Source organism: Mytilus galloprovincialis, chromosome 6 (assembly GCF_965363235.1).
Source record: "Mytilus galloprovincialis chromosome 6, xbMytGall1.hap1.1, whole genome shotgun sequence".
In the NCBI taxonomy this organism is placed as follows: Eukaryota; Metazoa; Mollusca; class Bivalvia; order Mytilida; family Mytilidae; genus Mytilus; species Mytilus galloprovincialis.
This window is the reverse complement of record NC_134843.1, coordinates 55,296,316-55,322,278: the sequence shown is the minus strand read 5'-3', so window position 1 is coordinate 55,322,278 and position 25,963 is coordinate 55,296,316. Positions and strand designations below refer to the sequence as shown.

Genomic DNA, 25,963 nt, shown 5'->3' with positions numbered 1-25,963 from the left:
AATGCTTGTAAGCAATAAACACACACATGAGATCATAAAAGTACTCATTTTGACATAAATACCTTTAAATTTGTTTTCTAATCATCTTGTTCCATGTCGTAATCTTCAGTTGAACACATGATTTCTGGACCATTTTCTCAAAATAGTAGATAAGTGATTGCAAAGAGTATAAAGAAATAAGATTAATTTAGAAAATGTGTCATTATAAGAATAACGTTAATTATCCTAAAACAAAACTAATCTAAATGGCGAATTATTTCAATAAAGGATACATGGTATGAAGATAGAATCATAAAGAAAAAATACAAATGTATTGAAATCCTGGAATGTTTTTCATTGACGATTTTTTTCCTTTTAATGATAAATAAAATTGATTGAAACAAAATAGAAAACACGAATATGTTTTGAAAACACTTTAATATGTTCTTTCACGAACAGTTTAATTATATACAACAATGATAATATATCAACCAGAACAATCTATCTATATAATATCATGAATCTAACAAAGAAATCAAATAACAAATTAAAAACCAATTGTTCAGAGAACCATTGATTGTCTTTCCACCAGTTAAGACCTTTTTTTATATAAAAATATTAAAATTTGGTTTTAAATGTCAATTTTAGCTCCAAATGACAGCTTATTGAACGCTTATTCAAAAAATATATGGTTTCTATAAAAAAAAAAATATATAGAAAAGGGAGATAATCTTTTACTTCCGGTTTAAAAAGTTTACTTCCGGTCTTGTTTGATAGTTTACTTGACACTGATTCCAAAAATATATGGTTCTATATACTTTTACATTGATTTAGTACAAAATAGCTGCTTCCGGTTTGCAAAAGGTCACTTCCGGTTGTGTTTTTTAAGGTCACATTGCTTACAACTTAATGCAAAAAGTCCCATGGCTTTATCATATGTACATATGAGGTAAAAGCAAAGGTCAAAATCTAGAACGTTTAATTAGCATATGACCTTGAGCTCAATTTCAAGGTCATAAACCAAGGACCTCAAATCAAAAGACTCTAGTCCTCTACTTTATATTGTTAATGAGTTATATTACCATACGTATGATATTAGATATAAAAAGGGGGAAAACTCGCGTCAAATGTCTACGTACCCTTTCGAGTAAAATTTATGTGTTACGACATGTCGTAACACACAATTGTGTGAAAATTTTTTGTCGATATCTTGTATGATTTCTGAAAATAAGAGATAACAAGCCAAAATCAAAAATTTGAACATGACCTTGACCCTTGACCTTGACCTCATTTTCATACTTTTTGAGCAAGGGCCTCAAATCAAAAGACCCTAGGCCTCTATCACTTATGGTTTTCCAGTTACAAATTTATTTCACTTATTTCAATACAAAAGGGGAAATTACTCTCATATGAGGTCTTCGTAAAGCTTCGGTCAAAATAAAACGTAACATCCTGAGGATATAACGAGCAATTTGGAAAAATAAATTTGTCGCTTTCTTTTACGGTTGCGGAGGAGATCTGATAACAAGAAAAACAGTGTTTGGGGAGATAACTCTTACAAAGAAAAGTGTTCGGTTAAACAGGGTGAGTTTCAAAAGCGTATAGACTGTATGATCTCATATACAAAAAAACTAAGCGACATCTTTTGAAACATTTTTACACCGCAAGAATAAAATTAGGCGGAAGAAAAAAAAATAATCAGAACAAAATCAATAGGTCTTTCCACACGAAAGGTGGAAAGACCTAATAAATGAATTTATAAACGAAAATTCAAACGAAAACAAATCAGCAGGAAAAACAGATATTAACTCATAACTGCTTCTAATATTCTATATTTTCCATTAAGTAAATAATATTTACACAATCATTGCACCTTTCAAAAAATGTATGTTGATAGATTTTGACTATATTTTCTAATAATTGTTTAATAACGACAAGAACATTAACGTAATATTCCTACAAACATGCAATTTGATAATGAAACAAAAAAGCTGTTAATGTTAGTAGGTGACACGTATATAAAAATAGTATTTTATATATTGTATCATAAGATATTTAGGATTAGGTCAATAATCAAAAGCACATACATCGTTACAAATAAAAATTGAGAATAACACCCTACTATCTTGTACATATGACATTATAACATTTATTCATCTTAAAATGAGACATATTAAAACTATAATTTAAGTGGGATTTGCATGTTATAATAACACATTCAAATGTAAATATCACTTGGAACTATTGGTACTCTTTTTATCACATATGCGGTTTTTTTTTAAATTTTAATTTTCAGTTTAATGTTCTGCATAAATCAGAACAATGAAAGATCGCTCATTAAGTTAAACATATTCATAAATATTTCGCTATATCTTAATATTTGCCTCTTTTACTGATAAATGTAACGATTATTTTCAAGGCTTTTCATTTCATAATTTTTTGGTCAATGTGTCACCTAAATTATACTGCTTACCAGGACAATATGTTGGTTTTTTGTTGTCACAAACACACTGAGCTGTTCCATTCATTGGTTCTACAAAGCAGTTTCCAAATCCACAGTCATATGTCATACACTGACTTTCTATAGAAGTATATATAACAACATAATGCCAATTTGTCTGTGCCAATGAGATTTGCTACTTAACACGCGATGTGACATGTATAAAATCAAAGTATTATCCCCATGAAGTCCAATGACAGAAATTGAAAACCGGTCATTATGAGGTTCACTGATTTATTGTTCTATCTTTAAATGTCAAGTTAAATACAAAGATAAGCAACGTAGAATGAAAAATGAAAATGTCTGTTGTTCATATTCTGCATTTTCAAACTTGTGTGCTCACAAGAATAGTTCTTCAAGTATGTGTAACTAAAACCAATAGAGTTGATAATGTTAATTGTAATTTACATTTAAAAAAAAACATGGTTCATATCAACATAATTTGCTAAAATAATTCATTCTGTTCGATTTTAACTGCCATAAATATTTTAATGTTCGATGAAGTGTACAATTGTTATTGTTATCATTACTGATGAAAATTACTGATTGCTGAACAAAGTTTAAAACAATTTTCTTAATTTATCGTGATCAGGAATGTTCTAATTAAAATATTGGTAACTTCAGAGTAGCTATATATAAATATTTAAAAAAATGTGTTCACCTAGACAAAATTCGCCAGTCCATTCTCCAATACAGTCACAAACAACTTTCCCATCCCCGCTCGTTACACATTTTCCACCGTTAAAGCATTTGCAATTATCAGCTTAAATGAAATTATATCAACATAATCAAAAAGAAGTATAATGAAAAATGCGTTTAATACTACAAAATTAATAGATATGTTAATGCAGTAAGACATTTTTGCATTCTGGAACTATTTTTAGCTACAGCATGTTCGTCATGTTCGTTGTTAACGGTTTATTTTACAACACTTAAACTGATAGAAATATTAACTCTTCATCATATAAAAATTGAGTTCAATCCCGCCCGTTAGGTGTTTAGTATCATACCGTCATAGAATTTATGGGAAGAACATAACCCGTATCATGCCAACAGCTGGTTTTAGAATAAATGTGTATTTCCGATGCAAACTATGAGTTTTTGTGCTTTGTAAAAAATCTTACCATAAAATATTGAATGTGAAGTACCCGAACGTATAAGAAGTAAAAACACAAAAATACTGAACTCCGAGGAAAATTCAAAAAGGAAAATCAAAAATCAAAAGGCAAAATCAAAAGTCCAAACACATCAAACGAATGGATAACAACTGTCATATTCCTGACTTGGTACAGGCATTTTCTAATGTAGAAAATGGTGGATTGAACCTGGTTTTATAGCTAGCTAAACCTCTCACTTGTATGACAGTCGCATCAAATTCCATTACATTGTCAACGATGCATGAACAAAACAAACATACTCAAAGAGTAAACATGTCAAAAATAGGGGTACAACAGTCAATATTGTGTTATCATCTTAATATCACTACATAAACAACAAATGTAACAAAGTAGCACAAAAAGGCATACATCAAATTTCACATTCTCATTTTGCTTTTCTTATACGGCTGAATTTATCTATGTAAAGTCTACCCATAAATGAAAGAAGGTTTTCATTACTGGTGTAAAATTGCGCGTTTGAAATTCGCACAGGTAGACATAAAAATAATTTTGTCGTATGACGGCATACATAAATGCAGACTCACGTAAAGTAGATATAACAAAAAACAGACTTACAGTAAAAATAATAAATAAAATAATGGTGTGGTTCAAAGTATGACGGGACACATAAGTACAGTTTCACGTCAAATACGGCTGAATTTATCTATGTAAAGTCTACCCATAAATGATAGAAGGTTTTCATTACTGGTGTAAAATTGCGCGTTTGAAATTCGCACAGGTAGACATAAAAATAATTTTGTCGTATGACGGCGTACATAAATGCAGACTCACGTAAAGTAGATATAACAAAAACCAGATTTAACAGTAAAAGTAATAATAATAAATAAAATAATGGTGTGGTTCAAAGTATGACGGGATACATAAGTACAGTTTCACGTCAAATGTATATCATAAAAAACAGACTAAACAGAAAAAGTAGTCTTATTGAATAAAATAGTTTAGTCATTCATAGTATGTCAAGATCCTTAAGTAAAAGTAATATCAATAAATGAAATAATTTTGCCGTTCAAAGTATGTGGTTTTACGTAACCACAGAGTCACTTCAAATGAATATCTAAAAAAGACATATAAAAGAATACTATAATACGTAATTAAGATGTCTGCATGTTTATTTATTTTTACAAATGATGTGTTTATACCGGTGAAGAAATTTAGTAAATGTTTTGACTAGTTTTTGATACCAAAGCCCTTAGTGAAATAATGTTTCAGTAATACACAGATATCTTTCGTTAAAATCAAATATGTTGTTACATGAACGAGTGAACCGAACAAGTTGAGATATATAATCACCATAAGATGGTGACAAGGAAATGTCACCATCTAAAATGGATAATTAACAATAACTTTTGTTTTATTCTACCCGTTAAAGATAGATATGTCAATATTCATGACAGGGCAGTCTTCATTCTTAATATTAGCTTTATTTTAAGTCAGTTCAGCCGGGAAAATCTCTTTTGTTACATACTGAAGTCGTCATCATTGAGCGCCGTATCTCATTCAAATATCTTAAGGTGTTATCAGAATTTGTATCAGATGTTGTTTCAATGGGTCTCTGCTGATTTTGGTAATAAATTTTAACTGATCACAAAATAGAAACGGGTCCGCAATAAGTGGTGCACGATAACTTGATGATATACGGAGTCTTCATATCGAACACAAATGTTATCTAGTAAAAACTCAGGGGAATTATAGTATCAAAGCAGGTCCAATAGACGAAGTTCTTTGTTTGATTTTTACTTAAAACTGACTTTAAAGAGTTTGAACACATATATTTGCATTCTGACTTTTTAAATGCCCATCTAATTAGATGTGTGAATTTTTTTTAACAATATCATGAGGTAAAGTGATCAATAGGTAAATCAAAACTTTGAACAGATTAGAAATCACCAATATAAGCATGCTATTTATCAAGTATTTCCAACGAATTTTTTTTGACCCTCCACAAATAATTTATTCCATTATTTTCATAGTGTCGATACTTGTCTAAATGATATTTGTGTTTATCTTTGATTGTTCATGTGTGTAAATGGTGTAAAGATCTTTGAACCTTTCAATGATGTTTTCTACAAGAGAATACACACATATTTTATGAATAGATATTTCTTATTTAAAAGTAATTAACTAGTTTATTTCTTGACATAATCACTTATCCTAAGTGTTATTTTGTTTATATTACTTACGATTACATTTGTCAAGCTCAGAGGATCTCAGAGAAATAATTAATTTTCCGTCGCTACATTGAGCACTTGTTTCAATAGATGGTCTTTCAATTATCCAGGACCAAAATGGAATTACACTGCAATCACAGTTAATTGGATTTGAACCAAGGTTCCTGCAAACATAAATAGTAACTTATTGATTAATAATTAACTGATGTTAAAGTTCAGGGGTAATAGTGGCAGACAAGAAATACCCTAATGAGTAAGTGGGTATTTTGGTGTTTTTTTACATTAATTGTAACATTTATTTCCAGAATTGAATAAATGTAGAAATAAAACTGAATTGGATTGATGTCGAAAACACAAGGAAACTAGAAAAACGCTAATATTACGCTATGTGAATCTCATAAAACATTGCAAACAATTACCTAGAAAAGCTGCAAGATACAGATTGTACAGATGATATCGGATATGTACCGTACCTTATGTCGTAACTACAATCCGGGATTCCCGTTCCTTTTCACAAATGTGACCAACCGAAATAGGCTATTTACCGGTTTTGTACTAACATGAGCAACATGACCGTTACCACATGTTGAGCGGGATATGCTTATCCTTCCGGACCACCTAAAATCACTCCAAGATTTTGGTGGGGTTCCTGTTGTTGTTTTACCCCTATTCGTAACATTTTGTTCACACGCATCAATTTCAATATAATGGAATTTGACGCGACTGTCCTCCAAGTGAGAGGTTTGGCGCTATGAAACCGATTCAATCAACCACTTTCTACATAAGAAAATGCCTGTACCAAGTCAGGAATATGGCAGTTTTTGTCCATTCGTTTGTTGTCTTTTATCATTTGATTTTTCCATTTAATTAGGGACTTTCCGTTTTGAGTTTTCCTCGGAGTTCAGTATTTTTGTGATTTTACTTTTTTGTAACCTATTTTAAGACCTCTTAAAATATTTGTGTTGTGATCAAGAGTACTACATTGTAAAGGAGCGATACCTTTGAATAACTGATTATGCACGAAAATTGTTTACAAAAATGTTTGTTATGGTTGAATTGTTTAGAATTTTGTAATTTTGTAATTTGGACATCATATAGCTTATTTTACGGTATGGTACAAGTTTTGCATATTGTCGAACGCCGTAAGATGACTTGTTACTGCTTACATTCAAAACATTATTTAATAATAGTCCTTAAATCTTATGTTATCACGCGAACGAATAAACTGCCTCATTATTATGAAAAATTCTCCTCATTTGCACTAGCTGAACATATTTCTAAGCATCATAGTCTCAATAAGTGTTAGTGTTTGTGTGTGTGTTTTTGAATGTTTTGTTTTAACAAACTTACAACGTTGATAGCTGAGATAAGTTTCCTAGAGCATTTTCCTCAATTAGACTAATGTTGTTTCCACTTAAATGTCTGGAAAATATGTTAATAAAGTTTTCAACATATTTATGATAATGGGACTATCAAAGACAGTTTTCAACAGTAGAAGAAAAATGTTGGACGTTATATTTGATAACAATGACATAACGTCTTGGGTGAAAGGACAAGCCGATTAATTGACATTTGTTATCACGTTAATGGTTGAAAATCACTTTCTTTAAAGTAGTATATACATAATATTTACCTCATATACAGGCTCTGATGGAATGTTACGCCATAGATTAGGAAACTGCACGATTGGACAGCATAATCATTACTGTAGATGTGTGTCTTTGTATGAGACAAATTCTATTTTATGATGGGTATTATTCATTTTAAATATGGCAATAAAGCAAAGTCCGTCAACTTTGAATTTTCAAGTGAACAATCCTCAGCTGAATAGAGGAACGTACAGTTAAAGGATAATAAAGCTTTCTTGCATTATATCTGGGAAACTCATTTGTCTTCTGCATTTGAGATGCAAATGTTGACAGCACTACAAACTGCTCAGAGTCTGAATTGACCAGTTTTTGTGCTGGACCAGTAAAATCGAGCACACATTTTACTCGACTAGTCTCGACTTTGTCTCGACTGTACTTAACTGTACTTAAGTGTACTCGACTAGGTCTCGACTTTACTTAATTAGTCTGATTCAGTACTTGATGTACACTACTTGTGTAGTCTGAAATGGTCTTGACCATGGCTCGACCTGTCTCGACTAGTCTCGACTCAGTCTCAACCAGTCTCGACCTGTCTCAACTAGTCTTGACCTTCAAATTTAGTTTTGACTGGTGTAAATCAGCCCATCTTACTAAATTAAATATTGATCTTACAAAATTCAAGCTTATTTATAGGTAGTTTGATTTATTGCTGTGAAATGAAAGAATTTAATTTTACAAAAGGTAAAAATAAAAATTATTATATAAATTCAGATAGGCATCTTTAATTTTTTTTATAAGTATTTCAAATCAAGTTGGATTTTCATCAAACTATGAAGCTATTTCAGATATATATTAAGCTTACTGAATCCAATGTCATTTAGTTTTTTGTTGTATTCCTGTAAAATTTAAGATTAAAAGTAATCTTGGTATAAAAAATCTAGGATTTGCAATTTGCACAAAATAGAGATAGTACACTTTAATTTTTTAAATAACTTTTTCAAATCAACTTGGATGTTCATCAAACTATGCAGCTATCTTACATATATATTAAGCTTACTGAATCCCATGTCAATTCCTTATTTGTTGTATCGCTGTAAAATTTAAGAATTAAAGTTATCTTGGTATAAAAAAGCTAGGATTTGCAATTCGGACAAAATAGTACACTTTAAATTTTTTAATAACTTTTTCAAATCAACTTGTATTTTCATTAAAGTATGTAGGTATCTTAGATATATATTAAGCTTACTGAATCCCATGTCATTTAGATTTTTGTTGTATTGCTGTAAAATTTAAAAATTAAATTACTCTAGGTCAAAAAAGCTAGAATTTGCAGTTCGAACAAAATGTACATAGTACACTTTAATTTTTTTAATAACTTTTTCAAATCAACTTGGATGTTCTTCAAACTATGCGGCTATCTTACATATATATTAAGCTTACTGAATCCCATGTCATTTAGTTTTTTGTTGTATTGCTGTAAAATTTAAAAATTAAATTACTCTAGGTCAAAAAAGGTAGAATTTGCAGTTCGAACAAAATGGACATAGTACACTTTAATTTTTTTAATAACTTTTTCAAATCAACTTGGATGTTCATCAAACTATGCAGCTATCTTACAAAAATGTACATATATATTAAGCTTACTGAATCCCATGTCAATTTGTTATTTGTTGTATTGCTGTAAAATTTAAGAATTAAAGTTATCTTGGTATAAAAAAAGCTAGGATTTGCAATTTGGACAAAATAGAGATAGTACACTTTAATTTTTTTAATAACTTTTTCAAATCAACTTGGATTTTCATCAAACTATGTAGGTATCTTAGATATATATTAAGCTTACTGAATCCCAGATCATTTTATTTTTTGTTGCGTTGCTGTCAAATTCAAGAATTAAATTAATCTAGGTAAAAAAAGCTAGAATTTGCAGTTCTGATGAAATAGAGATAGCACACTTTAATCTTTTTAATAACTTTTTCAAATCAACTTGGATTTTCATCAACTATCTTTAGAATATATTGATCTTACTGAATCATAGGTTGTTATTTAGTTTTGTGTACTTCTGTCAAATTTAAGAATTTAATTGATCTAGGTCAAAAAGCTACGGTATTAGAAATATATCTTTCTTCATATATTAAATGATATTATATTGTTGTTTTAACAAAAAAAAAGTGTCTTTTTTAAGACTTCATAATTTTTTCATTTCAGCTTAAACCAAATAAACACCTTTTTTTTGTTAAAGCAAAAATTTAATATCATGAACTTTCATTACAATCCTTGATAATCTTTTAAAAAAAGAAATGTGTTTCAAAGTTACAGTAAAAATTTATTTAAATCAAATCTTAAAATATTATTTTGTCAAATTTAATGACATGGCACTATACATGGTTTAATAACATCAGTGCATGTGAGTTTTACAGGTAAAAAGAAAGCCCTTCTTTTCTTAAACTCGTGTATTACTTAATATCTAGTGAATTAAGAAAGCCTTGCGATTTAGATTTAACAGGATGTTGCAACTTTGAATAAATGTTATTTAGAATTTAAAACTCTCTGGTAGATGTGATCTTTTTAATAAGTTTGCCCCAAGCAGAAGGTATTGCTTTATAAATCACCACAAATTAGAAAAAACTATTTTAATAATTTCTTTAATGTTTCATCACTTTTTGATATATTTATATAATATATACCTGGGATTTAGTAAGATAAATACATACCTGCCAACTGTCACTATTTGCGGGGGATTTCCCCCATGGAGGCTCCCAAATTGAAATTTTTGAAGAGGAACTATGTCCACAATTTTAACAAAACAATTAATCTTACAATGAATTAAGGCTTATAAAAGTATAAAGAAGCCAAAAAACAACATAACACTGTATTTAAAGCCCCCCCCTTGAGGTTTTTTTAGGAGTATGCCCGTACGAAAATTTCAACAGGAGTTCAACTGGACTTCAGCTGGACTTGAGACGTATTCCAGTCTGACTTTGAAAAGTTCAGTCTGACTTGAGCCGTACACGTACTTTTTCTTATACTTCGGTTATTTGCCAGCCGGTATTTTCTTAAAAGTCCAACTGTACTTTTTGTAATTCAAACTATCAGATGTGATCTTTTCCCCTATAAAAATTTTCAATTCCATTATAAAATATTTAAAATAGACTTTAAATGGAAAATTGAAATTTAATATAGGTGATATAATTTTGAATTATATCCCAGTTAATATGTTTTCAACAATTATTTAACATTTTTACTTTTTCATGAAATAAAACCCCTAGCAAAATTACATCTATTAATAGGTTAAATTTATACATTTTCTTGTATATTTATATTTAATTAGATGAATGCATAAAATAAATAATTATCATTATTCTTTAAATTAATATCAATTAGAAACTTGAGCCATAACAGTGATTTAATAGCAGTATTATAGTCTTGTAGAGAGTGCCATCTGTTTTCAATTAACCTCAGTCTGGACAGGTCACAGGAAGTAGCATCTACACAGAGGTTGATCATGGGGCCATTTGAAGGATAACACATTTCTAAATACATATATCTGCAATAACTATCACTTTTATTAAACATTTCTTAATTGAACAAATTAATAACTGATTTTCTTTTTTTTTAATATATCACATATTCAAAATTAAGACATATGCAAGAAGTCATAAGAAGAAATTTTTTCACAGCTCCTCAAACAACCTCATGTATTGCAATACAACAAAATTTGAATTTGGAATAAACAGGAAGATGTGTCTTCTTTCTTAAACAAAATGAGAAATTTACATTGGATGTAAAGCAAATGTTTGTTCTCTTCACATAATATTAGAGAAGATGGATCCTTCTGACTGGCATCAATTTCAATTTAGGAAGATTGCTGTTTGCATGAATTTTGGATTGCATATTCTGGTAAGTACAATCTGATATGCTTTTTTCTTCAACATATTAATGAAATGATTACAACATTATAAATATATATATATATATTAGCTTAATTTTTATTTTTGAAGAGTAAAAAGAATTAAAAAAACTACTTTAAATACTTAATTATGCAAAATATTTCAGTTTGAGTGATTTTCAAAGCTTTACTTTATTTTATGCACTTTAAATTTATTTAGTCTTAATATATAATCATGATAATTATAACCACACACTTTTAGGAGTAAGCATTTAGCTTCACAATTCCCCGTTTCTTGATTTTGCCAGCAAGACAGTAGAAAAAAGAAAAAGAAATAAGCAGTGCGTATATGCATAATGCCTCCTGTTTTTTTTTAAATTTTCAGATCATGACAAGGGATGCTTTCAAATCAGAAGAATCCGGTGACCATCTAAAGAAAAACTAAGCAGAAGTAATCAAGAGGGAGGGTTCTGCGGGGGTGGAACCCCCCCCCTAATTTGTTGTGGATCAGCCCCTGCTGAGATCATCTTTAAAGGTCAAACAGAACTTTTTGAAGTCCAGCTTCACTTTTATGAGTTCAGCTGGACTTCTTAGGGAACATATATTTATTCTAGTGAGCTTCCCCCAAGCATGCTCGGGGGATGCCTGGAGCCTTTTAGAGAAGCTTCTTCCATTAAGAAGCAATCAAAATCCAATAAATGTCAATCAAAAAGCAAATCAACTGTGAGTTTACTATTAAGAGCTTTTATAAGAGCTTTTATAAGCTCATAAAAAAGCTTGTTATTTATAGTATTAAGTAAACATAAGCTGCATATGAATTGTTTTGAAATTGCAAATGTTCATTTTTACAAAGAATATTTTATGATTCGTACACTCCAAAATGTAATGCTAGTGCACAATCAAGTTATATTTATTACAAAAACAAAGATTTGATAACTAATTCAATAAGTTTAAAATGCGCTTTTATTGTTACATGCAAGTAGATTTTTTTTATAATAGTTTTTATATTCTTTAATCATTTCATGTATATATATACCATTTAATAATGTTTTGATTAGTTATGAAGTAGCAGCTGATTTTACATTTAACACATCTAAACCACATAAGCAATAAAAGTAATTCATCAACTAGCTGCGATGCATACAGGATTGAACTTTGCTTGACCGCAGTAAATGATAGAGATACAATTTAAGTAAACTGTTTACCTAGACATGTATTAATTCATGTCAAAAATTAGCAGACGATGATTTGATCAAAGATCACAACAGGATAAATTTGTAAAAGTTACTTGCAATTAAAAATAGTGTGCAAACGATCTCTACTCTATTTAATACTAATTAAAAGATTGTTATAGTTCTAACAATTTAACTTAACATATGGCCTTCTCGACAATCATACATATAAATAAATAATCATATTAGAATGGAATTAAATTAGGGAAAATGCTAGAAAAAAAATTGTTTGATAACGAAATGTTTTAAACATTTCTTATAAGTAGATAATGAAGAAGAAGCAAATACAAATGTAAACTGCAGTATGTGAATTTGATAGAGAGTAGACGTCACCCATAAAAAAACAAAATAAACAGCTGCGCCAAGAGCGCATGATACGCCCGTAGTCTTGTGAAAAACCGTAATAAATGTTTTTGGCATAACACGGGGTTGTACAAGATGTCATGCTTAATATATCCAGACTCATTCCTTATTCCAGCTCAATAGGAAGTTTTAAAATATAAGATGTATATGGAAACCAGTCGCAACATAAACGTGTTAAGTTTTAAGCAATAGAGATACGGCACGAAATTTGAAAAAAAACACCCCCTTTTTTACCAAAAAAAATTATGACATACATTAATCCTTTAAATTTGTAGCCAGGACTCATTAAACAGGTATACCCCGGGGTCAATGTGATTATGATATTGTGTATATAACAAGAGTCTTATGATAACATGCCACTTTGTTAATTAGCTTAATTTATACAAAGTTTGAAGGAAATCGATATTGAACAAAGATTGTACAGTAAGTTCACAAATTTTTGGTCAAAACATTTTTACGATTTCCAAGCGGGGGGGTTTTCCCGAACCCCCCCCCTAAACCCCCCTAAATCCGCTAGTGATACATGTGCCTGTCCCAAGTCAGGAGCCTGTAATTCAGTGGTTGTCGTTTGATGCTGTGTTACATATTATTTGTTTTTCGTTCATATTTTTGTACATTAATTAAGCCGTTAGTTTTCTCATTTGAATTGTTTTACATTTGTCATTTCAGGCTTTTTATAGCTGACTATATATGCGGTATGGGCTTGGCTCATTGTTGAAGGCCGTTCGGTGACCTATAGTTGTTAATTTCTGTGTCATTTGGTCTCTAGTGAAGAGTTGTCTCATTGGCAATTACACCAAATCTTCTTTTTTATACAAACTGCTTTTTATTTTTATTTTTTTTCAATGGTTAATAAAAAACTGATATTCATGTTCATATTCATTGTTTATTTCCAAGATACAATCATAGCATATACATGTTCATTTTTTAACTTCAGCTTTTTCATATCACATGCAGTTCTATAATAATACATGTTGTACAGCTTACCTATATTCTTCACAATTAACTTTTACACATTTTTATCATTGTGAAAATTGCAACATCACAAAAAAATAGCAGCATTATTGAAAATTAACATTTTCTGAAATCACTATTTGCTTCAATGTTTGTTGTCAGTAAGAAATTTTCACAAAATTTTATAAATTTATGTTAGTATTTATTTGATATTTATACCCTTGAATCATTTCAAGAGCAGTTCCATCAAATACAATGTATAATGGCATAATAATGCAGACATATAGCAGAGATTTTCACATTCAAACATCAAAAACTACTCTTTTGTGAATTCAAAAAAAAATGACAATTTCACTTTCCTATTTAAAAATGCATTTCATAAAAATGAACATATTTAGTTTATAACATATATTATTGAATAATTACATTACATGTATATTTCAATATAATCCGCTAATTTGATTGGCTAACAGCAATCTAGCGTCATTCTTCATAGCACAATGATGTAACATTCATGATAGCACGTGCGTACACAAAAAAGTGCACAGGCAAATATTAGAAATATTAAATAAAATCGTTTTTTCTCATGATTCTAGCAAAAAATGTAATTATAAGAATTGAATGCTTCTTTTAGTAATTTTATAGGGGTGTAAAAGCCTTGATCGAAGTACATTTTTAGAATGAAGCGCTTCCGCGCTTCATACAAAAGGTACTTCGGTCAACGCTTTTACACCCCAATAAATTTACAAAAAGAAGCATTCAATTCTTAAATAAACAACAAAATCAATTACATATATCTAATAACCTTGACTAATTCTTCTAATAATACCCAACACCTGTAACAATGTACATCTACCACTAAAATCTATCTCCTTCAAATGTACTTGCAAAACTATGAATATTTTAATTTTAAAAAATCTCAAGAATGAATTCAGAATATATATATATATATTCAAAGTACTCCAAATGAGTAAAGTGAAACATGCAAATGAAAATAGCACACTACATATATCTTTCTATCTATTAAATGTGGATTTTACTTTTTCAACCAGTTGATGGCTGGTACTGTCACACTGGAAAAGTTCCCTTTTTGAGTATAATTTGTTACTTCATAAAACAATGAAGTAATTCAATAACTATTTGATTTGAATTAATTTAGGAAATATGAAAAAAAGAACTCTTTTGAAATGTCTGCAAAAATATTCCTAAACACAAGTTGTTGCACAATGATAAACACCTGAGCAAAAATGTAAACAAAAAATAAAGAATTTTGTTGATATAAACTTCAAAACTACTGAACAATTATGCTACTTTATATTTCTCTAAAAATATCCACATATTCTGAACATGCCTTTATTTTGAACAATATCAAAGGATATTCCATAAATCTTCAGAAAAGACATGCATAAAATAATGAAAGCTAAACAAACAAAAAGTCTACTCAACATTTTATGTACAAAAGAAAAAGCAAAGAAATAATTGTATTGTCCTATACAAGAATATATATATATGGTTTAGGGGTGGGGATCTCTACCGTTTAAAAGTTCTCAAACAGGAGGGGGTAAGGGTGACCCCCGGGGACTCCCCATATATTTCATTTGATTTGTTTTATTGACCCATACGATAATATATATGGTTTAGGGGTGGGGATCTCAACCGTTTACAAGTTATCAAACAGGAAGGGGTGGGGGTGACCCCTGGGACTCCCCCTATATTTCATTTGATTTGTTTTATTGTCCCCTACAAGAATATATATGGTTTAGGGGTGGGGATCTCAACCGTTTACAAGTTATCAAACAGGAAGGGGTGGGGGTGACCCCCCCTATATTTCATTTGATTTGTTTTATTTTCCCCTACAATAATATATATGGTTTAGGGGTGGGGATCTCAACCGTTTACAATTTATCAAACAGGAAGGGGGTGGGGGGGGGGGAATTTATCTCAACCTTCCTTTTGTGGTATGGAACCTTGTGATACAATTTCATGTTATCTTGCTGGTCTACATGTATGTGTTAGATATTCATTGATCTGATGAGTTAAGCGGGTTCTTATATCATGCTGTACTGTTACATCACTGTCCCAGGTTAGGATTTGACTTGCAATCTGCCACATAATATATGTTTCTAGTTATTTATCAGTTTGTTTTTTTTTTGTTTTAATTATCTTAAATTGGTTATCATGATTATTTTATGGCCCTTTATAGCTCACTTTGTGGAGTTGGCTTTTGCTTTGGGATGAAGGCTATATGGTTACCTTTAATTGCTTTACATTTGTACATCCTGAGTGGAGAGTTGTTATTTTATCTTTATATAACAAAATTAGCAGGGAATGTAACTTAGCACAGCTGTGTAATCACTGGAAAAGATTTATAGGTCAATATAACATTTGTTTAGGTATTTACCAAAAATGAGTCTATTAATCAGCATAAAATTTGAGCTAAATGAATCTTTTGGGGATTTAAGCTCTGAAATAATGTTAACCTCAGATTCGTTTGATTTTTTAGTAGCTACATAGACAGATCTTTATTCCAAATGGTCAACTTTAATTTCAAGTCATTAATAATCTGATAACATCTTCAAGCCATAATTTTTAAGTGGTGATATTCTAACGGGAAGGATTGTGCCTGATGTTCATATGATGAAATCATAATCTTTCAGTCAGTTTAATAGAAGTCTGGAGCTGGCATGTCAGTTAACTGCTAGTAGTCTGTTGTTATTTATGTATTATTGTCATTTTGTTTATTTTCTTTGGTTACATCTTCTGACAGCAGACTCAGACTTCTCTTGAACTGAATTTTAATTTGCGACAAGGTCTAAAACATTTTAATATAAGATTTCATATATATTTGGAGCACCAAGATGTCATAAATAATTATTCATTAATTCAAATAAAAGGGTTAGTACAAAATGAAATTCATATATATATATATAAATATATGTTCCCTTTAAATAATATCTCTACAAAACATTAGCTCATACCTCCCCTGCAAATACTTAGAAATTAAACTCTTGAAAAAATATGTAAAGATTCACACTCTTTTAATTTTCAATGTTATACTGGGACAGGACATAATGATAACTTCGTTTAAATAAAAAAGTATTAAATTATAGAACAAATCAAAATCACCATTATGATAATGGTATCATTAATGTTGGACACAATTAGGAACAGGCCAGGTTATAGTTTTGGATAAAATTGATTTAAATGTTGCTATGTGGACATTTTTATCATCTATAAACCTATGTTTGTATTAAATAGAACATTTAATACTAGAACAGAGAGATTCAGGAAAAAATATCCTAAAGAGAAATTAATTATGCAGCAAAGATTCACAATTTTTAATTTGAAAGTTGACAGACACGCATACATATATATATTGGAATTTGTATAAATGCATGTTTATTTGTTTTTAAGAAAAAAGTCGATATGTATTCTTTCTTTTGTTTAAAGGCATTCCCCATAATGCCCATGAAATAATTTGATCTTATAAATCAAGTATTAAAACTAAATATATCTCATTTTTGTATCTCTTAATTTTCATACTTTTTTTTTTAATATTTATTATTTTATATTGTATACTAAATCATAATGCTCTTATAAGGAAAATCATGGTCAGGAAAATCTGGCCTGTCACCAGAAGGATAAAACCGACGTAGCTGATGATATCTACTTACTGCAAGTGTTCCTATATGAATTTTATTTTTATTGTCACAAGATAATAAAACACAGTCATTTGAGTACTTTGAAGCAAATTCCATCGAGTATTTCACACGGGTTGAATAAAAGTGAGAATTCGCATCTTCCTTTCTAATATTGTTTTGTTTACTACACAGCTTAGCATCTATCTCTTGTTTATAAACTGTCGATGATGATTTTAATCTTTTATCTGGGGGAGCTAACATATGATGAACTGTGGTTTTGTGGATTCCTCTTTCCTTTAAACCTGGAATCTTATCCACAAGTTTATTTTTTATCTGATCTAATGTAACACCGGAAGATCGGGCTGTATCACAACGTCTACGCGAATCTGCCTGGTAACCATGTTCTTCAATGAAATCTTTTGCAGTTGGTACGATATTTGGAAACATTGAAGTTAGCGATTTTCTCCCACGTTTTCCAGGTTCAGTTCGCTGATGTTTGAGCGATGATACAGTGTTTGATTTAAGATTATATGGTGTGTCTGGTGTATTACCAGACCTAGATAAAATCCAAGCAGATGGGGTTGATTTTTCTGTAGAAGTAGCTTCCTCCAACTGCTTGACTGGCGTTTGGTTAGATTTATCGAACATCCAGTCAATTTCATCGTCACTTGATACACTATCCATTATTTACCCAAGTGTATTCGGATCTATAAGAACTTTGACATTCTGTATTTTATTTTCTATATAGTTTTTTCCATTGGAAGTAACAAGTGTGTAACACAAAATAATAATTCTAATGTTTGTCAATTTTGCCAGTGTCTTGTAAGAATTAATAAGGACATCATCAGAAATAACAGAGTATGATGCATCAAAGTATTCAAGATTCAACAGGTATGAAAGAATTACTATGAAGTCCTCACCAGAAATAATAATTCCATTTGATATGTCTAACATACTTAAAAATCTACACCCATTTGCTATTTGCAAAATTCCTACATTTGTTATCAAGTTGTTTATGGATCCAATAACCAGTTTGCGCAAATATTTCAAGGATGATATTTGTAAACAAGACCTATTAGTGATATTCAAGCAATCATTTATGTACAATGATTGTAAATTTATTGCAGAATCCAGAAGTTTTATTAGAATAGTGTCAGTAACTGAAGTATGGCCTATATTAAGACTTACTAGTTTCTTGAATTTTTCACAAAATCCTGTTTCATTAGCAAAGGATCCATTTATAGATGTACAATGAAATATATCAAAGTCCAAAAATCTGTAAACAGATTCTGTAATATTAATCAAATCAATGTCCGTAATGTGAATGTTACTCAAATGAAAAGATCCCAGTGTATGTTGATTTAATGTTACACTTTTAAAAAAAATACAAACTTGACGAAGTCGCACTAAATCTTCTACTTCCAAATACCGAAATACAATTAACCACAATTCCGGTGGTAAGAGTTCACTCATAGTACACTTTAATACATTCAAGAAAAAGTGCTAAATGCTATATCATAGAACATGCATGGCGATATATTCTAATAAAGATTTACAAATGCTCTCTAAAAAGCTCATAAGACCAGTTTATTTGCCCTATATATATTAAAGCTCAATATAAATGCACATCATTCCATGGGATATTAAATGTTGTAGAATTGAAAACAGAATAATTATGTTAACTGTTATTCGGTTTAAATAAAGTTAATATATAGATTTAATTTTCTTAATTTCATATACATATCGAAAGTTTTCTTTTATATCCCCCCCCACCAAATGTATTGCACAGTTTGATAGCTTGCAGTGTAAATTAATCCAGAAAGTTGAAAAAGGCATTTTACCAAGACATTGAAATGTCTGCAAAATATTAATAACTACACAGAATAAAGACGTATTGCCAATATATTTTTAAACATCACATTTATAAACAAGCATCTTTTACAGGCTCATATGAGCTTTTTACTGATTGAACTCAGCGTGGATTCTCAATCTGATTGACATTTATGGGGTTTTAATGGTGTTTTAATGAAATAAGCTTTTCTAAAAGGCTCCAAGCATCCCCCAAGCATGCCTGGGGGAAGCTCGAAAGAATAAATATATGTTCCCTTAAAGTTCAGCCGGACTTTGTAAAGTCCAGCTGAACTTTATAGAGGCCATATTTTTGCCAGAAATGCCGGCTGGATTTTTTTAGACGTACTTTTATGAAAGTCCAGCTGGACTTTCTGAACCGGACTCCTGCTAATTTAAATATTTCGAGCCGGTTTACGGCTAATTTCGCTGAAAGTCCAGCCGGGTTATCTATTATAAGACATTCAAAGAAAAGTCCAAATGATTATTATAAGTACGGTTCTCAGTACGGCTACTGTCCAGCTGGAGTACGTGTCATGTTTTTCGTACGGGTGGCAGCCATCTTACATGCAAAACCCCCATGGACATTTGGAAACTTGGCTGGTATGATTATTAATACATCACCAAGGTAGCTTTATAGTTGAAAAAAATCCAAGTTGATTTGAAAAAGTTATTAAAAAAATTAAAGTGTACTATCTCCATTTTGTTCGAAACTGCAAATTCTAGCTTTTTTTACATAGATTAATTTAATTTTTTAATTTGACAGCAATACAACAAATAACTAATTGACATGGGATTCAGTAAGCTTAATATATATGTAAGATAGCTGCATAGTTTGATGAAAATCCAAGTTGATTTGAAAAAGTAATTAAAAAAATTAAAGTGTACTATCTCTATTTTGTTCGAACTGTAAATTCTAGCTTTTTTGACCTAGATTAATTTAATTTTAAAATTTAACAACAATACAACAAAAAACTAAATGACATAAGATTCAGTAAGCTTGATATATATCTAAGATACCTACATAGTTTGATGAAAATCCAAGTTGATTTGAAAAAGTTATTAAAAAAAATTAAAGTGTACTGTCTCTATTTTTGTCCTAACTGCAATTTCTAGCTATTTTTACCTAGATTAATTTAATTTTCGAATTTGACAGTAATACAACAAAAAATAAAATGACCTGGTATTCAGTAAGCTTAATATATATCTAAATTAGCTACATAGTTTGATGAAAATCCAAGTTGATTTGAAAAAGTTATTAAAAAAATTAAAGTGTACTATCTCTATTTTGTCCGAACTGTAAATTCTATCTTTTTTTTACCTAGATTAATTTAAATCTTGAATTTGACAGCAATACAACAAAAAATAAAATGATCTGGGATTCAGTAAGCTTAATATATATCTAAATTAGCTACATAGTTTGGTGAAAATCCAAGTTGATTTGAAAAAGTTATTAAAAAAATTAGAGTGTACTATCTCTATTTTGTGCGAACTGTAAATTCTAGCTTTTTTGACCTAGATTGATTTAAATTTTGAATTTGACAGCAATACAACAAAAAATAAAATGACCTGGGATTTAGTAAGCTTAATATATATCTAAGATATCTACATAGTTTGATGAAAATCCAAGTTGATTTGAAAAAGTTATTAAAAAAATTAAAGTGTACTATCTCTATTTTGTCTGAATTGCAAATCCTAGCTTTTTTGACCAAGATTACTTTTATTCTTAAATTTTACAGCAATACAACAAAAAACTAAATGACCTGGGATTCAGTAAGCCTAATATATATCTGAAATAGCTGCATAGTTTGATGAAAATCCAACTTGATTTGAAAAAGTTATTAAAAAAATTAAAGATGCCTATCTGAATTTATATAATAATTTTTATTTTTACCTATTGTAAAATTAAATTCTTTCATTTCACAGCAATAAATCAAACTACCTAATAAGTTTGAATTTTGTAAGATCAATATTTAATTTAGTTAGATGGGCTGATTTACACCGGTCAAAACTAAATTTGAAGGTCAAGACTAGTTTAGACAGGTCGAGACTGGTTGAGACTGAGTCGAGACTAGTTGAGACAGGTCGAGACTAGTCAAGACAGGTCGAGACAGGTCGAGCCTTGGTCAAGACCATTTCAGACTACACAAAGATCATCAAGTACTGAATCAGACTAATTAAGTAAAGTCGAGACCTAGTCGAGTACACTTAAGTACAGTTAAGTACAGTCGAGACAATGTCGAGACTAGTCGAGTAAAATGTGTGCTTGATTTTACTGGTCGAGGACAAAAACTGGTCAATTCAGACTCTGAGCAGTTTGTAGTGCAGGGAGAGGCGAAAACTTACTTTCATATACAAATGCTAATTGTCTGATATTTTGTTTTCTTTTAACGCCACAAATAAACTTAAGGTTTTAATGAGCCTGTGTTGCTCATCTGCCTCTTAAACTATGGACATTTCAGTAAAAATCGTCATTAAATGGGAACACCTTTAGCATTGTCTAGATTTAACTTACAGTTGCAGTCATCTTGACTTATTTGTAGATCTTATCCTGCTAATTGTTTTTTTTTGCCTAAATTTTTCATCTATCAATTAAAGTTTTTGAGATAACAGCATCAAAGTCATTAAAGATAAGAAACAATAAGTCCGATAGCTAGTTTTATTTGTAATGTTGCCATACCGATGATTTGTGCTATTCAAAGTTTCCTTAATAACAGTTCAAGATTTTTAGACAAAAACGCAAACATTTGGATAACATTGTCAATTAGGGGCAATAACTCGAAAAGGCAGTCGTCTGACAGTTTTGGTCTTAATGACTTATTCGTTTATTTTGTTTAGCTGATCATATTTGCTATTTAAAGTGTCCGTCTATATACTTTTCATGATAATAGGGAACAATTTTAAAATGCAAAAAAATCGTTATTCAAGGGCAACAATTCTTAAAGGAAATCGTCTGACAGTTTTAACTTAAATGGACTAAAGTTCATCACTCTTATCATTGTGGCTCCAGGAGTTTCAAAATAGTAGGCAAACTTGCACTTTACCCTTATATTTTATTTCATTAATGTCGGCCTTCCATGTATGTAGACACAGTCATCGGCCACGAATTGTAATCAAAATACAATAACGATAAATCAGGAAAAGTCTAATTCAGTGTGCGTCACTGGTTTCAGAGGAGAAGATTTTTGTAAAAATAAAAAATAAACCGACTTCGACGAAAGACGACGGATGACGGACGCTAAGTGATAGGTAAAGCTCTAGCGGTCTTTCAGTGAGCTGATAAAAACAGCTTGATGACGTCAATTACAGAGAATTTTCATTTTATCTTTTTCTAGGACAAAATATTTGTATCTTTATACGTAGATCATTCCATTTAATTTTGACTAACACTTTGCATCTGTGTTTAAATTTATAGTGTTGAATACAAGGAAATTTCAGTTTTTCCTCATTTTATAAAAAAAATTGATACAGACGAAAATAAATAAGACCACATTAATAGGTTATGCTAGTCCATGATCATACTACACAGATATTGTATTTTTACAACAACAAAAAAACAAGACTGGCCCAGACATAACATTCTTGTAAATTTAGAATGAAAACTTCTTTTTATATCATCCATTACAATGTATAATGTGTTATATTCCCGAATCTGACTTTTTGACAGATTATAAACTCGCATGCACTGTGCTATTCCCTATTAAGGCTCCCGGTTGCTCCAATTACAGTTCGTTTGATGTTTCTCAGATTTTTGTGTCTTTGTTGTTGTCTTGATTTTTTTCATTCCAACACATTTACAAGATTTAAACATTTAAAAATTGCTGCTGCTCTTGTCAAGTATCGGATAAATTATTTGCCTTTCTTTAAAATTTTGGAATTCTGTTACATAAATTATAGTGAATATAAGATACTTACAGATAATAAAGTGATGGAAGATTAACAAATGTGTACTCTCCGATTGATGTCAGCTCATTGTTGTTTAGGTAACTAGTAAAGAAACAACAACACATTTTGTTGTTAAAATGTATCAGGATTGTTAAACATTTGGAGTAATGATTTCGATTGAATATTTCATTTTTTTTTATAGGTAAGTGTTATCAGAAAATCGATCAAACATAAAATGAGATAAACAGCTACATACCAAATTCAGCTGTTTAGTACATGTACTGTGTAAAGTTCACAATCATTGGCCGTTTTTGTAAGATATCTTTGTACGTTACAGTCTATGATACTGTTCTCCCAAAAACCGTGTTTATTCCAACGCACAAGTAATAGTAGCAATATACAGTTAGGTAAAAAAAACTTAAATTGACACTTATAATTTTTAACACCCTATTTCCCCTCCTTTCCAACAAATAAGGCTTGATATTTGTGTTTTGTATGTATATATTTATAGAGAGAGAGATTTGATTTCTAATGGTCATAATGATGAAATATAATCCCTTTTGGGTGAACCCATGGCAACAATCTGCATTTATTTTATACAAAACATTGCAAAAAAGGGGGATGAACATGTCACAAAAATCTAAAAAGTTTGAGTCAAAGGAAAATTTCAATCAATTACAGTGATACCTTTTCAGAAATCATAGGTTTATATCTATCAAGTGGTCCAAAAAAAAATCATATGCATTTCTGTTCGTATTTCCATAAAACTGAATTGAAAAGATCGAGCGCAAAATCTTTATTGATAAACACTACAATAATTGACCTATGGGCGGTACGGATAGGAAAGTACGGACTGTCAAACAGATAAATAGCCTATAAAACATGCTAAAAACAATCTAAATGTACATATAATTTAAATTGAGAATGGAAATGGGAAATGTGCTAAAGAGACAACAACCCGACCATAGAAAAAAAACAACAGCAGAAGGTCACCAACAGGTCTTCAATGTAACGAGAAATTCCCGCACCCGGAGGCGTCTGTCAGCTGGCCTCTAAACAAATATATACTGGTTCAGTGATTATGAACGCCATACTAATTTCCAAATTGTACACAAGAAACTAAAATTAAAATAATACAAGACTAGCAAAGACCAGAGGCTCCTGACTTGGGATAGGCGCCAAAATGCGGCGGGGTTAAACATGTTTGTGAGATCTCAACCCTCCCCTATACCTCTAGCCAATGTTGAAAAGTAAACGCATAACAATATATAAACCCACTAAGAAGGCTATATTATTCTTCAATTATTTAAAACTCTATTTTATTGTACAAAAACTTTCATATTTAAAAAAAATCACCTTGGCCATATGATAAGCAAATAAAACATAAGTGAAATTGTTTGCGAAAATGATGAAACAACTAAGCTGACTGCTACTAGCAGAATTTTGTTACAATATATGAATATTTATGAAACAAGTAGAACAATATTTTTCTTCATTCGTATGTTATGTCCGTTTGTCAACCATATGGATGAATTCATAGAGACGAACATTAAAAGGATCCTTGTTGTACATATATTAACCAGAAAATTGAGTATTTTTAAATCCAAATCATTTGTTTTTAAATTTCGTCTTATAATTCTAAAAGAACTTTTTCAAAGATTTAAAGAAGTGATGTAAAAGACCAAGAATATAATAGGAAAGGAATACAAGTTAAACATAGGTTATCATTACATACAAAAACAAATAACAGTACATTAATAGACAAAGCACGAATTTGTCCGGCAAAAGCAATTAATATTTGAACAAAATGTTATATTGAAGGCAAATTGCAAAAAAACGGAACTCTACTATGTAGGAATCAAGACTTATATACGTTAGTCAAGAAACTATATGTCATAAAATAAGTCGAATGTATCAAGGTGATACTCAAAATTCAAAAGAAATACTGTCATGGTCGTGGCAAAACATAAAAAAGCGAAGAAAAGATATACAAGTCAACAAAACACTAAACGATAAACTACAGACTGAGCAACAAGACCCTCAACAAAAGCATATTGCCCTAAAGGATGAAAAATAACAACATATCAATATGAGCAATGCGTTGAAACCCATTTTGTTTAATATTATTCATGTTATTCGAGTTTTAAGAATTTCTATTAACTGTTATCATTGCAAGAAGCTTCCGCTTAGAATAAGTAGCAATATATTAATATACTTACAGGTATTGAAGCTTTGGTAGATTAAAAAAAGCTAATTGTTTTATTGTAGATATTTCATTGTTGTAGAGATTCCTTAAAAGATAAAATATTCTTGAAAGACACCTGTCAGTCGGATAAATTTAAATGAACATATTAAATATCTGTCAAGCATACAAAAATTGGTGCAATTTGTCAACCTATTACTTTTGTTTGTTTCTTTTTGTTGGGGGAGAAATAACAAGCTATCAACGGCCGTACAAAACATTTTTTTTACATGAATCAAAAGTGGATAATGAGTTGTCTATAACGTCATAAATTGTTATGAATGAAGCTTTTTTCTGATTATACATTTATTACTGTTGGGCTGATATCTACTTTATAGTTGATATAAACGCAGACGTCAATGGTTTACTCCCAATCAATTTGTAGAGCTCAATACATATTATATTAAAATGGCAATGCCTCATGAACTTTTGTTTTCTAAATTCAATATTTGAACAGTTTGAACAAGTCTTCCAAAATGCAAACTACATTAAGTCTAC

At 30.2% G+C, this 25,963-nt stretch overlaps 1 protein-coding gene across 1 annotated transcript; it reads right to left on the bottom strand.

Annotated features, from left to right (window-relative positions):
* Nucleotides 1-1,723: 1,723 nt before the first annotated feature.
* Nucleotides 1,724-23,348, bottom strand: LOC143078619 (uncharacterized). The gene is made up of 5 exons (XM_076253472.1): nucleotides 23,254-23,348; nucleotides 7,176-7,247; nucleotides 5,838-5,989; nucleotides 3,141-3,242; nucleotides 1,724-2,560 (listed from the first exon to the last, which is right to left on the bottom strand). Exons 1-5 carry the CDS (start codon nucleotides 23,346-23,348, stop codon nucleotides 2,409-2,411), a joined length of 573 nt encoding a protein of 190 aa, XP_076109587.1. The 3' UTR covers nucleotides 1,724-2,408.
* Nucleotides 23,349-25,963: the final 2,615 nt, after the last annotated feature.